The sequence below is a fragment of the Bubalus kerabau genome, chromosome 8 (assembly GCF_029407905.1).
Source record: "Bubalus kerabau isolate K-KA32 ecotype Philippines breed swamp buffalo chromosome 8, PCC_UOA_SB_1v2, whole genome shotgun sequence".
Classification (NCBI taxonomy): domain Eukaryota; kingdom Metazoa; phylum Chordata; class Mammalia; order Artiodactyla; family Bovidae; genus Bubalus; species Bubalus kerabau.
The window spans coordinates 110,727,156-110,744,765 of record NC_073631.1 but is presented as its reverse complement, the minus strand read 5'-3'; the positions used below and the strand labels follow the sequence as shown (position 1 = coordinate 110,744,765).

General features: G+C 41.0%; 1 protein-coding gene and 1 long non-coding RNA gene across 2 annotated transcripts; one reads left to right on the top strand and one right to left on the bottom strand.

Moving 5' to 3' along the window:
• Positions 1-11,056: 11,056 nt before the first annotated feature.
• LOC129658734 (uncharacterized) lies at positions 11,057-12,717 on the top strand. The gene is made up of 3 exons (XR_008717504.1): positions 11,057-11,157; positions 11,632-11,776; positions 12,278-12,717. It is a non-coding gene; the product is annotated as an uncharacterized LOC129658734 (long non-coding RNA).
• Positions 12,718-15,155: 2,438 nt separating this feature from the next.
• On the bottom strand, positions 15,156-16,088 carry LOC129658733 (olfactory receptor 2A12). Its single transcript, XM_055589580.1, has one exon. It carries the CDS (start codon positions 16,086-16,088, stop codon positions 15,156-15,158), a length of 933 nt encoding a protein of 310 aa, XP_055445555.1.
• Positions 16,089-17,610: the final 1,522 nt, after the last annotated feature.

The following is a 17,610-nucleotide window of genomic DNA, read 5'->3' as shown; positions in this document are numbered from 1 at the left end:
TGTTAGACTCAGCTCAGAAAATTAAAAAAAAAAAAGTCAAGATCATGTCATAAATTAATTTGTCTCAATGCTTATGTTGTTAAACTCAAAGTTGTTCTACCTCTAACTCCTCCTGTTTGTAAAGGAGAAGCTGTGATTTCTCGATCTCTCATGGGAGGGGTGCTATGGACCCTGTTAAGACATCATTTCAGGGAGACAGGCATTCCCAAAGTAGAAAATATTGCCAAGTAATCACTGCACTTTTATCACTTTCAAATATTTGACTTGGCAGCTTACCTATACCTCTCCTTAACCTTCTTTAGTTGGCCCTCCTTTTCAAACATCTCTAGATTTTAGAGCTACATTTTTATCTCTTCATTGCAGATTAAGGCCATACAGTTGAAATTTACACTTTTCTTTTAATCTGTCTCTTTCCATTGTCCTCCTTCTGATGCACTAAGTGATACTGCTTGATGATTACAAAGCCCTTACAGACCTAACTTTCTAGGTTTTGATCTTAATTCAGTTTTCTAGAGGGTCTTAGTTCTTAAACTGGGTTGGATGGAGCACTTTATCATAAAAGATATATATTTAATGTATTAGAGAGCAGACAAAAACATATTTAAGAGGAGGAAAATTGGGGTTATCTTTTTTTTCTTCTGGTAATCTTGTGTGTCCAGTGGAGCCTCAGTCTACTTACTTCCTTATTCTCTAATGGACACTCTATTCATTCAAGAACTACTCCCCAGTGAAAGTGAAAGTGTTAGTCACTCAGTCGTGTCTGACTCTTTGTCAACCCATGGTCTGTAGACTTCCAGGCTCCTCTGTTCATGGATTCTCTAGGCAAGAATACCAGTGGGTTGCTATCTCCCACTCCAAGGGATTTTCCTGACCCAGGAATTGAACCCCAGTCTCCTGCATTGCAGGCAGATTCTTTACTATCTGAGCCACCAAGGAAGCCCCAGGAAATTCCCCAGTACTTCTACTCTCAAATTCTTATTCCTTGTTTCAAGTCAATTTTATCCTTGTATTACCCACTTGACTTCAAACACAATACTAATCTTTCAAAACACTCATGGAGCCTCTTCAACTATCTCAGACCAAATTGGACTCTCTTCTTCTGGTCTACTAAAAACACTGATTGCATCCTTTAAGGTTGTGTTTAATTTCTTTTTACATTTTAGTAATTTTACTATCTATCTTTCCTATATTTTATAAGTGAAGCCAGATTATTACAGAAAAATAAATTTTCTTCACCAACAGTCAGATAGAGCCTCTCAATTTAGGGCCTCCCAGGTGGTGCTGGTGGTATAGAATCTGCCTGCCAATACAGGAGACAACGAGACATGGGTTTGATCCATAGGTTGGGAAGATCCCCTGGAGGAGGGAAATGGCAACCCGCTCCAGTATTCTTGCCTGAAAAATAACATGGACAAGAGGAGCCTGGTGGGCTACAGTCCATAGAGTTGCAAAAAGTTGGACATGACTGAGCACAATTATAATGTTATTTATTTTGATGAAGACAGTATAGTGACAGTTATTGTAGCTTTGTGGATACAAAAAGGTATAACCATCTGTCTCCATTTTTTTTTTTTTACTTCTAATATTTGAATTGGCTAGGGCAAAAATATTTATTCTGAAAAGTCTTAGACTTCATGTATTTATTTAATATTTATATTCATCAATATTTTATATTTTAGTAAGAATAAATATTATAATGCATAATTGGCTCAACAGTTCAGTTCAGTTCAGTTCAGTCGCTCAGTTGTGTCCGACTCTTTGCGACCCCATGAATCGCAGCACGCCAGGCCTCCCTGTCCATCACCAACTCCCGGAGTTCACTCAGACTCACGTCCATCGAGTCAGTGATGCCATCCAGCCATCTCATCCTCTGTTGTCCCCTTCTCCTCCTGCCCCCAATCCTTCCCAGCATCAGAGTCTTTTCCAATGAGTCAACTTTTCACATGAGGTAGCCAAAGTACTGGAGTTTCAGCTTTAGCATCATTCCTTCCAAAGAACACCCATTAATGGACACCTATTAAATGAAAGTCAATTTAGAGATAAAAGTGTTTTCAGATTACAGTTAAATACATATCTACAGCTGCACCTAAATATCATTTTATTGTTTTGCTATCTCTGAGACAGAAATTCTCCCTACACAGGATTGAGTTATTTCTTATTTTTTTAAGTTCTTTTAGCATGTTCTGTTTCAATGGGGTATTTGAAAAAAGATAAATGTTATAAGATATGATGAGAAATTATAGGTGTTGATGACTCGTTTTACCATAACTTCTGTCATGCAACACCTTTTTAACTAGAGGAAGCTATTGTAGGATGTGCTCCACCAAAACAAAGGAATAAACCAGGAAAGAGAAATATATGAGATTAAAATACTAAGGAGTACAACACATAATAAAGGCAGATGAAGTGCCTAGAAAGCATCCAATCCAGACAGAGGAAAATAGAATCTCTGCAGAGATGGGTATATTATCAGAGGTGGCTGAGGAGGTTTGTAAAGTGTGGAAAGTCTTAGCCCTTAGCACAAATAATCCAAGCAGAGGGGGAAAAGTAGGGAACTGGTTAACATCAGCTTTATTACTCGCAGCTGTAAGCCTTTAATCCCTCCGTACTTCTTGCTTAGAAAATCATGTGACAGAAAATGTTGTTTAATAAAAGGTTTTCTAGTCAAACTTGCTGTCATGGCTGATGTGCTGTGGGTGAATGGGCTTCAAGTCGGGGTGCTACTTCCTGCTCTAACAACCATGGATGTCTTCAGGGATTTCTCCTCCTTCATTGGGCTGATTAATGGGAACACACACCGTGTTGCACTTTACTCAGAAGCTGCAGAGTTGGTGCTAACCCTTATCAAGTGTTTATCATGTACCATTAACATCAGGCACCCTTTAGGTTAAGGCATTAAGGGACATCACTGATCCAGAGAGCCAAAACCTGCATTCCTCTGACTCACATCCTAGGAGTAAACAGGACAGCTGCATTCACGTTGCCTTCTTTCTTTAAATTCTCCACCATTCTTTATCTTTCTCTTTCTCCACCCACTTTTAGGGGGAAAAAATGTAGTGCTTTTATTGTAAAGAGGACATAAGCTCCATAATACAAAATAAAGCAATTCTGAAAAATTCTAAGGAAAAATCTAAAAGTGTTGCATATCAGATCACCCAAACTAGCCATTATGACTAACAGCTCAGCATCTCAGTGATTTCTTCATGAATATGTACAGACTCCAGGCTAATAGGACAGATGGATGAATAATTTAACACCATGTAACTGTAAGATATTTTAGAACAGTAATTTGACATTTTTATGTGTAAAGGGAATATTTTCCCAATATGAAAATAAGCAATTTAGAGAATTACAACGGTATCATTCACACATTTGGTTACTAGAATCCTACATTTCTTTTGCTCTTAGAAAAATATAAACAGAAAAAGGTAAACATATAATGAGAAATATTTTTGTAAAAATTGGTTCATGTTCTCATGCTTTTTTAATATATATGCATGTATATATATTTTTAATATAGCAAAAGGAAAAATATCTATTATGAAACTAAAGTGCTTGATTTACTTCAGAATCTTTTAACTACAAAAATTCTTAACTCAATCTTCTTGATATAATTCTTCATTGTATTTAGATTGTTGCCGTTAGGTCTCTAGCCATACTCCCTTATTTTGAGAGAGTATCAACTGCTAAAACTGAAAGATGAGAACATTCAGATCAGATCAGATCAGTCGCTCAGTCGTGTCCGACTCTTTGCGACCCCTTGAATCGCAGCACGCCAGGCCTCCCTGTCCATCACCAACTCCTGGAGATCACTCAGGCTCACATCCATCGAGTCAGTGATGCCATCCAGCCATCTCATCTTCTGTTGTCCCCTTCTCCTCCTGCCCCCAATCCCTCCCGGCATCAGAGTCTTTTCCAATGGGTCAACTCTTTGCATGAGGTGGCCAATGTACTGCAGTTTCAGCTTTAGCATCATTCCTTCCAAAGAAATCCCAGGGCTGATCTCCTTCTGAATGGACTGGTTGGATCTCCTTGCAGTCCAAGGGACTCTCAAGAGTCTTCTCCAACACCACAGTTCAAAAGCATCAACTCTTCAGCGCTCAGCCTTCTTCACAGTCCAACTCTCACATCCATACATGGCCACAGGAAAAACCATAGCCTTGACTAGACGAACCTTTGTTGGCAAAGTAATGTCTTTGCTTTTGAATATGCTATCTAGGTTGGTCATAACTTTCTTTCCAAGGAGTAAGCATCTTTTAATTTCATGGCTGCAGTCACCATCTGTAGTGATTTTGGAGCTCAGAAAAATAAAGTCTGACACTGTTTCCACTGTTTCCCCATCTATGTCCCATGAAGTGGTGGGACCAGATGCCATGATCTTAGCTTTCTGAATGTTGAGCTTTAAGCCAACTTTTTCACTCTCAACTTTCACCTTCATCAAGAGGCTTTTGAGTTCCTCTTCACTTTCTGCCATAAGGGCGGTGTCATCTGCATACCTGAGGTTATTGATATTTCTCCCGGCAATCTTGATTCCAGCTTGTGTTTCTTCCAGTCCAGTGTTTCTCATGATGTACTCTGCATATAAGTTAAATAAGCAGGGTGACAATATACAGCCTTAACGAACTCCTTTTCCTATTTGGAACCAGTCTGTTGTTCCATGTCCAGTTCTAACTGTTGCTTCCTGACCTGCATACAAATTTCTCAAGAGGCAGGTCAGGTGTTCTGGTATTCCCATCTCTTGAAGAATGTTCCACAGTTTATTGTGATCCACACAGTAAAAGGCTTTGGCATACTCAATAAAACAGAAATAGATGTTTTTCTGGAACTCTCTTGCTTTTTCCATGATTCAGCGGATGTTGGCAATTTGATCTCTGGTTCCTCTGCATTTTCTAAAACCAGCTTGAACATCAGGAAGTTCACGGTTCACATATTGCTGAAGCCTGGCTTAGAGAATTTTGAGCATTACTTTACTAGCGTGTGAGATGAGTGCAATTGTGTGGTAGTTTGAGCATTCTTTGGCATTGCCTTTCTTTGGGATTGGAATGAAAACGGACCTTTTCCAGTCCTGTGGCCGCTGCTGAGTTTTCCAAATTTGCTGGCATATTGAGTCCAGCACTTTCACAGCATCATCTTTCAGGATTTGAAATAGCTCACCTGGAATTCCATAACCTCCACTAGCTTTGTTCGTAGTGATGCTTTCTAAGGATGAGAACATTAGCACATTTCAATTTTCTACTCAAGATTTAAGAAAGTTTGCTTCAGAACTGAAACTGGTTAGCAGATACTGCCACTTGTCTGCCCTATGGTAATTATCCCCTTTTGCTGTCCTATCAATGATCTTCTTCAGGTATTCGATGGTGAAGTTATCAGAGAAAGGGGCCTCAAGGAGTCACAAGCCTGCCTGTGCTTAGTCGTTAAGTCGTGTCTGACACCACAACCCCATGGACTGTAGCCCACCAAGTTCCCTCTGTCCATGAGATTCTCCAGGCAAGAATACTGGAGTGGGTTGCCATTTCCTTCTCCAGGGGAGCTTCCCGACCCAGGGTTTGAAGCAGGGTCTCCTGCATGGCAGGTGAATTCTTTACCATCTGAGCCACCAAGGGAACCCCCGAGTCACAGGGAATTGATATAAATTAAGCTCTCAATTTCATCCTCTTTTTCAGCGATTTGTTTAGAGATAGCTCTTTGACCCAATTTGGCCAATGGAATACAATGAAAAATCTGCTGAGAAGAAATAGTTCTGGAAAATTCTTTACTGATGAGAAGAGAAAGACATACAAAAAGACTTTCTCTTTCAATTCAGTTCAGTCACTCACTTGTGTCTGACTCTTTGCAACCCCATGGACTGCAACATGCCAGGCTTCCCTATCCATCACCAACTCCTGGAGCTTGCTCAAACTCATGTCTATTGAGTCGCTGATGCCATTCAACCATCTCAACCTCTGTCATCCCCTTTTCCTTCTACCTTCAATCTTTTCCAGCATCAGAGTCTTTTCCAAGGAGTCAGTTCTTCACATCAGGTGGCCAAAGTATTGGAGCTTCAGCTTCAACATCAGTTCTTTCAATGAATTTTCAGGACTGATTTCCTTTAGGATGGACTGGTTGGATCTCCTTGCAGTCCAAGGGACTCTCAAGAGTCTTCTCCAACACCACAGTTCAAAAGCATTGATTCTTTGGCGCTCAGCTTTCTTTATAGTCCAACTCTCACATCCATACATGATTACTGGAAAAACCATTGCTTTGACTAGACAGACCTTTGTCAGCCAAGTAATGTCTCTCCTTTTAAATATAATGTTTAGGTTGGTCATAGCTTTTCTTCCAAGGAGCAAGTATCTTTTATTTTTATTTATTTATTTATTTTTTCTCCTGAAGGATTTTTTTTTAACTTGTATTTTATTTTATTTAATTTCATGGCTGCAGTCACCATCTGCAGTAATTTTGGAGCCCCCCAAAATAGTCTGTCACTGTTTCCATTGTTTCCCCATCTATTTGCCATGAAGTGATGGGACCGGACGCCATGATCATAGTTTTCTGAATGTTGAGCTTTAAGCCAACTTTTTCACTCTCCTCTTTCACTTTCATCAAGAGGCTCTTCATTTCATCTTCACTTTCTACCACAAGGGTAGTGTCATCTGTATATCTGAAGTTATTGATATTTCCCCTGGCAATCTTGATTTCAGCTTGTGCTTCATCCAGCCCAACATTTCACATGGTGTTACTCTGCATAGAAGTTTAATAAGCAGGGTGTCAGTATACAGCCTTGATGTACTCCTTTTCCTATTTGGAACCAGTCTGTTGTTCCATGTCCGGTTCTAACTGTTGCTTCTTGACCTTCATACAGATTTCTCAGGAGGCAGGTAAGGTGGTCTGTTATTCCCATCTCTTTCAGAATTTTCCACAGTTTGTTGTGATCCACACAGTCAAAGATTTTGGTGTAGTCAATAAATCAAAAGTATATGTTTTCTTGGAACTCTCTTGCTCTTTTGATGATCCAGTGGATGTTGGCAACTTGATCTCTGGTTCCTCTGCCTTTTCTAAATCCAGCTTGAACATCTGGAAGCTCACAGTTCACATACAGTTGAAGCCTGGCTTGGAGAATTTTGAGCATTACTTTACTAGTGTGTGAGATGAGTGCAATTGGGCAGTAGTTTGAGCATTCTTTGGCATTGCCTTTCTTTGGGATTGGAATGAAAACGGACCTTTTCCAGTCCTGTGGCCACTGCTGAGTTTTCCAGATTTGCTGGCATATTGAGTGCAGCACTTTAACAGCATCATCTTTTGGCATTTGAAATACCTCAACTGGAATTCCATCAGCTCCACTAACTTTGTTTGTGGTCATGCTTCCTAAGGCCCACTTGACTTTACATTCCAGTATGTCTGGCTCTAGGTGAGTGATCACACCATCATGATTATCTGAGTCATGAAGATGTTTTTTGTATACTTCTTCTGTGTATTCTTGCCACCTCTTCTTAATACCTTCTGCTTCTGTTAGGTCCATACCTTTTATGTCCTTTATTGTGCCCATCTTTGCATGAAATGTTCCCTTGGTATCTCTAATTTTCTTGAGGAGATCTCTAGTCTTTCCCATTCTACTGTTTTCCTCTATTTCTTTCTTTCTCTTTGCTTCTTTATAAATTTTAAATATTGTTATGCCAGAAAAGTTCTACCACCAAAACATCTGAAAATAGTTTATCCACCATATTGCTCCCCTAAATAAATATTCATACTGCTTTCTTTCTTGAAGATTGGTTTGGGAATTAAATATCTTATTTTCTTTCTACTTTTGTCTTATCTTTATTCTCCTTTGGTAATTTTTGCTAACTCTTTCTCCTTGGGACAGAGGAGAGAAATATCTATGTATTGTGTGGAATCATTGGATTCTTGGTGTAAACTGCACTTGCATATATAATTAGATTAAGAATACAGGCTCTGGATCTAGATTACCCATGTTTTAGTGAGGGAGGAAAGGAAAAGGCTGAGCTGACTCCATCTTGAAAAACAAGGAAACTCCACCTTGCACTTTCAGAGAGCTTGGGACCATGTGCCTGGTAGCCATGGGGATAACACACCTGCAGCTGGACTGGCCTCCTGGACTGATAAAAACCAGAAAAACTGATAAAAATCTTGCCATACCAAGATTTCCCATCACCAAAAAGAATGCAATAATCCCCTATGTAGTCAATCACCTTTGTAATCTTTATGGCTCCCATTGGTGTAGGCTACAATGTATAACCAGCTGACCCTTCTGATTAGGAATCTGGGCTGTAACCTGATTGTATCTCCCTTTAACACTTTCCAGGCTAGGTTTAAGGAATCTGGGGGTGTGGGCTTAAGCAGTACACTTAAGGTATATAAGGTTTTCACAAAATTCGGTCTGGGTCCTTGGCTAAGAGGAGACTCTGCCTTGGGCCCACCACTGTAATAAGCTGCACTCCACTATCTGCATTGTCCCTCTGAATGAATTTGTCTCCTGGAACGTGTGGCTACAACATTTGGTGCATTGACCAGAAAACTCCTCACTTTAAGGAGGCAAGTCCCATTTGGGACTACTCCAAGGCCTTGTGACTCGAATCTTCTAGAGGGGGGAAGGCACCTCGCCCTTCTGGAAGGATTCTGCTTCTCAATGCCCAGACCTTTCACGTTAGCAGTTAGTGGATGACAGCAGGGGAAATGAGTGCTCAGGTGAGGAGGAACCCACCCAGTAGGGTGGAAGAAGGGGCCTAATCACCCCCCGGGGAGGGACTAGAAGGGGCACGGACCCACAGGAGACTGGAATAGGCAGGGGCGGCAATTGCTTGGTACACAGGTTGACGAATGTGTTAGGGCTTAGGAAGGAAATTTGTGAATGTCATTTAGAAGGTTGTGTCCATGCCATCTTGGGGAAAATTATTACCAAGCAATCGCCAGGGGATTGTTAGGAGAAGAAACTTGGTCTTTGTATACTTGTATTCTGCCCTCCCCTAGGAAGTGTCCCATCTGCTGTGAAATTCTTGAGCCCCTCAGAATTGTCAGGCTAGAAGGAGGGGAGGGGGATACATAAATGGGTATGAATTGGCTTTTCTGGAGACAGCCTGGGACGTGGGCTATTTAACCCATTTGTGTTTTCATGTGCACCTGATCAAGCCCCCCAAGGCAGAACACTTTAAAAGCTAAGGGAGAAACAGTCTTGGATCACGTGGTGTTCTGATTTGACCATGCCAACTGGCAAGTGAAGACAAGCTGATCCCCCTTCTCTCTCTGGGATCTGGCAGGTAAGGCTCTTCTCACCCCAATTAGGAAGGAGGTAGAATGGCAATTTAAGTGTTTCATTGAGTGAAAATATCAGAAGTACATAGGGTACTGAGAATTTTGTAGACAGACGAGAAGGAAAAGTAGAAGAAGTTCCGAGAAGGTAAGCAAGATGGGAGGAAACGAATCTAAGGCAACTGTATTGGAGTGCATGATTAAAAATTTAAAGAAGGGATTTGGAGGGGACTATGGGGTGAAGGCTACAGATGCCCCTCAAAGAGCTACAACAGCCTTCAGTTCAGGACGCATGGGGCACTACCATCAGCCCCCTGTAGCCTATTATTACCAGCCATTTTCCTCTACAGATATATTAAACTGGCAGAGACACGCTCCACTGTACTCGGGGAAGCCACAAGCCATGATTAGGCTAATGGAGACTATTTTTCGAGCCCACCGCCCTACATGGGATGACATAATCCAACTACTAGTCTCCCTTTTCAGCACTAAGGAAAGACACAGGATCCTAACAGAGGCCAGAAAATGGTTAAGAGAAATGGCACCTGAGGGTACTGCAAACCCGCAGCGGTGGGCAGAACTAGCCACCCCTGATGAGAGGCCCAGCTGGGACTGTAACACAGAGGAAGGGAGGGGCCACCTGGCGAGATATCGGGCGGCTATTTTACAAGGCCTCAAGAGGGGGCCCCAAAAACCTATGAATATGGTAAAACCCTCTGAAGTGATTCAAAGGGAAAGTGAATCATCCTCTGAGTTCTATAAAAGACTGTGCAAGACCTATAGACTTTATAGATCCAGAGGCTGCTGGGTCTTAGGTGGTGATAAATGCAGCCTTGTGTCTTTAGCCTGCCCCAAAAATGTCAGATGGGGGGGACACCAAGGGACTCATGAATTTTTATACACCCCTGAATGCCCAGTACCTTAGTTTGGAAGAGACTTGCTGTCTAAATTGGGGCCACAAGTGACCTTTCCCCCTATGAAAGACCCACTCTTCAAGTGGGCTCAACCACCTATTTACTCTTCCTCTCAGTAACCCCTCAGGATGAATGGAGATTGCACGATCTCCCAGAAGGGAAACCGAACAAGCTGAACAGTTGAGAGAGAGAGAGAGTTAACTGAACAATTCCCTGAGGTCTGGGCGGAAGACAACCACCACCCCCCCGCGCCCCCCTCCCCCGCCAGGCTTGCAAAACAAGTCCCACTGGTAATAGAACTCAAACCTGGTACAATTACGTCAGCACCCACCTTGGCCCTGCCAGACCTTGCTAAGCCGTTGACTCTTCACGTGACTGAAAAGGACAAGGTGGCTATGGGAGTGTTGCCCCAGACTATGGGGACACAGGACAGACCCGTGGCTTATCTCTCAAATTGGCTGGACAATGTTGCCGCTGGATGGCCGGGATGCTTACGGACAGTTGCTATGGTTGCCTTACTGGTCCAGAGGCAACCAAGCTGACTTCAGGCCAAGATTTGATCGTAAAAGTCCCACACGAGGTCAACACTCTCCTGTGAGGGGACCCCCATAAATGGCTGTTGACATCCCCGATTACTCAGTACCAGGGACTGTTATGTGAGAATCCCCACATTACTATTGAGCCTTGTCAGGCCCTGAATCCAGCCACTCTCCTTCCTGTGGGAGAAGGTGGGCCCTCACGTGATTGCAAGGAAATCCTAGAAGAAGTTTATGCCAGCAGACCTGACTTGAGAGATCAGCCAATCCCAGACCCAGAGTGGGTCCTGTACACAAAGGCACCAGCCTGGAGAAACAAGGACGACAGTAGTCACGGAAGAAGCCATCGTTGAGGCCAGCTCTCTGCCATCACACTGGTCTGCTCAACAGGCCGAACTACGTGCTCTAATCCGGGCCCTCCAGCTCTCAAAAGGCAAGAAGACAAACATTTACAGAGACTCCAGGTATGCTTTTGCTACTTTACATGTACACGGGGCTTTATATAAAGAGCGAGGTCCTGTGACAACCAACAGAAAGGACATTAAAAACAAAGAAGAAATCTCGACTCGATTAGATGCTGTATGGGAACCTGAAAAGGTAGCAGTGATGCATTGTTGGGGTCACCAAAAGGGAGACACCCCACAAACAGGGGGAAACCGACTAGCAGATAAATCCACAAAACATGCGGCTGAGAAATCTGGGCCTGCTGGTGAGGGATCTATCAGAACCTTTGTACTCTCAAAAATGCCTGAGTTAACTTTAACTCTCCCACAGTATACCCTGGCCCAAGACCAGCTGGCTGAAGCAGAAAGGGCCACCAAAAATGAAAAAAGGCAATATTGCCCTAGGACATGAACAAAAACCTCCAGGAATACAGTTAAAAGGCACTCTAAGTGGACTTTAAGCCCTGCTGACACTCATGGTATGTACCTTCTCAGGATGGGTGGAGGCCTTCCCCACCCCAACTGAAAAAGCAAATGAAGTGGCTCACTGTCTGCTTCGAGAAATAATCCCCAGATTGGGTTTCCAACCAGTATAGGATCAGACAACGGCCCTGCCTTTGTACCCGACTTAATTCAACAGGTATGTAAAGCTCTAAATATCAAGTGGAAATTACATATGGCGTATAGGCCCCAAGTTCTGGGATGGTGGAACGAACCAACTGGACACTTAAACAAAACATTTTCCAAGTGGATCATGGAGACTGACTGCTCCCAGGTGGACTTGCTTCCAAAGGCTCTGCCCAGACTCAAGATGACCCATGGGTTCTGTGTCTGGGATGCCCCCTCCCATTGTAAAACAGGTGTCAACAAATTAGCCTCAGGTAAGGGGAGATGAGTCGGACACGACTGAGCGACTGAACTGAACTGAAAGGGAGATGAGATTTCACAGCAGATAGAACAACTGGGTAAAGTAATAAATCAGGTAACTAAGTTTGTACAAGAAAAGGTGCCATTTTCCCTTGGGGAACAGATTCACGAATTTGTGCCCAGGGATCAGGTGTGGTGAAGGACTGGAAACACGACTCCTTGGCCCCACATTGGAAGGGTCCATATACTGTTGTCCTGACCAGCCCTACTGCAGTTAAGGTTGCAGGTGTCACTCCCTGGATCCACCACATGAGGCTGAAGAGAGCATGCCACGCAGACCCAGAGGACGCTGAGTGGACTACACAACAGGACCCCACTGATCCCCGTGAAACCAAGATCATCTTAAAGAAGAAGAAGAGATGAAGCTCTACAATCAACTGCTGCTACAAGGACTTGCTGGTATCATCTTGAGACTAACCATAGTTTCAGCACAAGGAGGGACCTGTGGTATAATTAAAGTTGAATGTTGTGTTTATATTCCTGATTTATCTGGCAATATATCAGCCACCCTAGATGACATGAAAGGTCAGGTAAAAGCTATGTCTGATGATAATCTTCCTTTTTGGACTTCTATTCTATCATGGGTAAAGGGTGATTGGTGAAAACTATATTAACCATTGTAATAATTGTTCTGTTGATTCTGTTATGTGGACCTTGTATTCTCCAATGTGTTGTTAACTTTGTATCACACAGGCTAAATTCATTTACCCAAATATATACCAGGAAACCTAAAATGCAGTCCATCCCAATGAGTGATGCTCACACTGGAAGTTGAGAGCATCAAGAGGGTGGGGAATGAGGGAGGAAAGGAACAGGCTGAGCTGATTCCATCTTGAAAAAGAAGGAAACTCCATCTTGCACTTTCAGTGAGCTTGGGACCATGTGCCTGGTAGCCATGGGGATAACATACCTATGGCCAAACCGGCCTCCCAGGCTGATAAACACCAGATTCCATACCAAGAATTCCCATTGCCAAAAAGAATCTAATAATCCCAAACGTAGTCAATCACCTTGTAATCTTTATGGCACCCATTGGTGTAGGCTACAGTGTATAACCAGCTGACCCTTCTGATTATGAATCATGGCTGTAATCTGATTGTATCTCCCTTTAACACTTTCCAGGCTAGGTTCAAGGAATTTGGGGATGTGGGCTTGAGCAGTACACTTAAGGATTTCACAAAAGTCGGTCAGGGTCCTTGGCTAAGAGGAGACTCTGCCTTGGGCCCGCCAGTGTAATAAACTGCACTCCACTATCTGCACTGTCCTTCTGAGTGAGTTTGTTTCCCAGAACACATGGCTACAACATTATCACCAACTTTTTCATATGCTACCTCAACAATGACTGGGTAAATTACTCAGCCTCTCTATTCCTTGGTCTTCTCATGTTTAAAAAATGAGAATTAAAAGTATAAAATAAAAATGTATCTGTCTCTCCCCTAACTTGAGTGCTCCTTGGTTTCAAGAAGAAAACATGGGGATACTTATTGGTCAGTTTGTCCACAGAGATTTAAGGAGGACTTTCTCTGTGTCTTGTTCTGCTCTAGTTACTACAGACACAGCTATGAGGAAGACAAAGGGGATACTCATGGTGATAGTGATTTTGTATGTTAGAGATTGTAAACTGTAAATAAACCTATGAACAAATACAAAGGAGGAAAACTTCATTTACTTTAAAATGTCATGAAAAAGAGACACTTCAGAGATATGTGATAGAAACTCACCTAGTTCTGACAAGTGGGACTCTGAAATATGCTGGTCTTTGAGGAAGAAATTTGAAGTCTATGATGTTTGAGACCTGATGAATTAGAAGATCCAGTAAAATAGGAATCTCCATCTTGTCTTCTCAGTCTTTTTAAGCTTTTTGTTGATTAGTAGATATTTTTAATTCCAGTCTAGTCAAATTTATCAATATTTTCTCTGGTGGCTCATTTGTACATTGGTTTAAAAATCCTTCCCTTTCATACTTTTAAAAGCTTTATAGTTTTGCCTTTGACACTTAGGACTTGAAAATGCTAGGAATGGTTTTTTAGCATGCTTGAGCATCTACATGGTTAGTCAATAGTACCAGAAGTATTTCCTGCAAAGCCCTTCCTTTCCCCAGTGATATTCCATGTCATATATGGACTCATACAGCAACTGTTTATAAAGTCATAAGTCAGCTTCCTTACTTTTTTTTTTTTCCAGTTTGTTTATTGGTGAATCCCTGGATAAAGACTACACTGTTTTACTTATTTGCACTTTATAGTACATTTTGTTGTAAAATCCTCCCACCTTGTACTTCATCCTTTTTAATGGTGCTTGGTCTAGCTGTTGCTCTTCATATTTTAGAATCAGCTTTTCAAGTTCTGCAGATACCCACACATTTCTGAGATATTGTAAGATATTTATTAGAATTACACTGAATATATTCATCAATTTGGAGATACTAGATATTTACAATATTATGTCTCTCAATTCAAGAGCCTGATATATCTCATGTCATATATATGTATATTTAGTTACCATAGTGCCTCAATAATTTTTCTAATGGTCTCTTTATAGTTTTGTACATCTTTTGTTAGATTTATTTCTAAGCATTTTTAATTTGTTACTTATGGTGACATTTTATAAAATTTCATTTTAACTATGGATTACATTAATAAGTTAATTTATTATTCTGATTATTTTATTTATATTTTGGAGGTAAATCTTTAGTTTGAAAAGAGTTTTACCATTAACTGATGTTAAATTTTGTCAAACAATTTCTTCATTGTATATTTTGTTAATGTGACAATTTTTTTTTTTCATTGAAAGTTAAACATTATTTACTTTTCAGGATAAAAACTTTATCATGATTTACTTTTTATGGACTTGTTTTACTAATATTTTAAGATATTTGCATTTGTATTCATGAATAGGATTAGACTGTGTTTTCTACTTCATAATGTTTAACTCAGAGCTACTATCAAGAGCTTAAACAGTAAAGATACTTATTTTCTCATTTTATAAGAATTCCAAAAATAAAGAGTACAGGGTTTGTTAAAGGACTCAAAAAGACATTCAAGGTTCTGAGTCACAAGGACAGGCTCACACACCATACTTCAAACCATCTCTCACAACGATCTCTTCTTCTCCAGAAATCTCCTCAGGGCACCCTTCACCTCTGCATTCCTCAAACTGTAGATTAAGGGATTCAGCATAGGGTTGAAAAGGCTGTAAAACAATGACAGAATCTTCCTTTGTTCTTGAGAATGGCTGGACTTGGGCGCCAAGTACATGACGATGGCAGTGCCAAAGAAGAGCCCGACCACGCAGAGGTGGGAGGAGCAGGTGGAGAAGGCCTTCCTGCGGCCCTCAGCTGACTGGATCCTCAGGATGGCGGCCAGGATCCGTGCATAGGAGCCCAGAACCAGGCAGAGGGGCCCGACTAAGACAAACACGGAGCCTACAAAGAGGACGATTTGGTTGAGCCTGGTGTCGGCACAGGCCAATTTGAATACTGATATGATTTGACAGAAAAAGTGGTTTATTTTTTGTGGTCCACAAAAGGGTAGCCTCAGAATGAGAGAAATATGGACCAGGGCCAAGAGGAAGCTGAAAATCCAGCACGTGGCAGCCAGGACTGTGCACACTCTCCAGCTCATGATGACCGAGTAGTACAGGGGGTGGCAGATGGCCACGTACCGATCGTAGGACATCACCACCAGACTCAGACACTCTGTGACTGCAAATGCCAAATACAGAAAAGTCTGAAGTATGCATGGAGCAAAAGAGATGGTTTTCTTCTGCATTATAAGATTTGCCAGCATCTTAGGGACAGTGCTTGAGGCATAGGCCATGTCAACGATGGCGAGGTGTGACAGGAAGAAGTACATGGGGGTGTGCAGTCTGGAGTCCAGGCAGATGAGCCCCAGGATGACCCCGTTCCCCAGCAGTGTGAGGCTGTAGAATAACAAGAAGAGGCCAAAGAGGAAAACTTCAAGTTCTGGGTCAACTTGGAATCCCAGCAGGATGACTTCTGAGATCCATGTCTGATTGCTTTCCATGCTCTTTTGACAGATAAATAAAATGCTGCACTTGGGACAGAAATTTTAGAACTAAAGGGCAGAGAAGGAAAAAAGTTGATATACTCATACAAAGTGAGAATTTATGCCAGAGGCCACAAATCAGTAATTCCTATATCCAATCAGCCCAATGTCCTGTGGTATTGATTAGATAATTTGCCTTTATTGAAATTTTTAAAATTTTAGTTATTGATCAATTTTTTTAATTAGTAGATTTTGCATAAAAATTGGGATCTCTGTCTTCTTTTCAAAAAATAAAATATTTGTCATTTCTTAAAATTTGTTAGCTGAAGCTAATGAGAAGATAGTGGCAGATTGTTTCATTTACCACTATTTTCACTAATCTCTATTTTCTCACAGAAAATGAAGTTTAGTGATGCTGAACAATTTTATCAGTATACTTAAACTATTGATTTATATTTTATTAAGGAGAAAGTAAATATTCATCCTCAAGATGAGTTCTTAGGTTCTCCTGTACTTCAAACACATAGAAATAAAATATAAAATGACCCCCCCCCAAATACACAACCAGAGTTTAAAGTGAGACAATTTAATCAGAAACATGATATGGTCCAAGTATGAAATCAGAGAATCATACCTGGAACTCACCTGGTATGTGGTCAGGACAGATTTTTGGATATGGGGTATGAATATGGTTGATTGAAACTACAGGCTTGGGTTGAGCCCATAAAATGAGATAAAAACAAAACAAAACAAAAAACACTGCCGTTGGGCTGCTAGATACAGTGATTCTAAGGAAGTCAATATGCTTGCTGGCTCTGTCTTTAGATCACTAGTGCCTGAGACACTATTATATAGGACCTGATTCTATGTAAAGGGCCCATGAAGTCACCTGAAGAGCAAAAAATCCTTAAAACCACAAGGGAGGAAGAAACAAAAGGTGGAAATACCAAATCAAAATAAAAATACTGGCAAAAACAAAAAGACTTTCACTCAAAATATGTGCCTAAAAAACATACAAAAAAGATTTCATGCTAAAGAGGAAAACAAGGTAAATGATTGAAATTTGATTTATTCAAGATGAAACTAAATTTATAGAAGAATCTTCATAAAACTCGAATATAATTAAGGATGGTTAAGATGTTCCAATACATTAATAAAGGGTATGCTATTTATTCAAATGTTTAATAAGTTAAGAAAAATAAATAAGGAAAGCAGGAAAACACAATCAGTGTGTAAAAATAGATCAACTATGGACCTCTGAAATACGAAATATAGCCATACAATTTTTAAAAATCAATAAAGAAAATGATTTCCAGGCCTAATGTTAAGGAGGAAAATAGAGTCTTGGGAGGTCAAATTAAGAATCCACTCAGACTTGAATACAGAAAGAGGGGTAATATTTTGAAAGTGGAGTTTAGAGACATGAATAATAGATGAGAGGTTGTGCTTAGAAAAGATAAAGTTTCCCGAGCAAAAAAGAATGAATAAAATGGTGAAGAAATAGTATTTGAAGAGATTTCACCATAAACATTCCAGTATT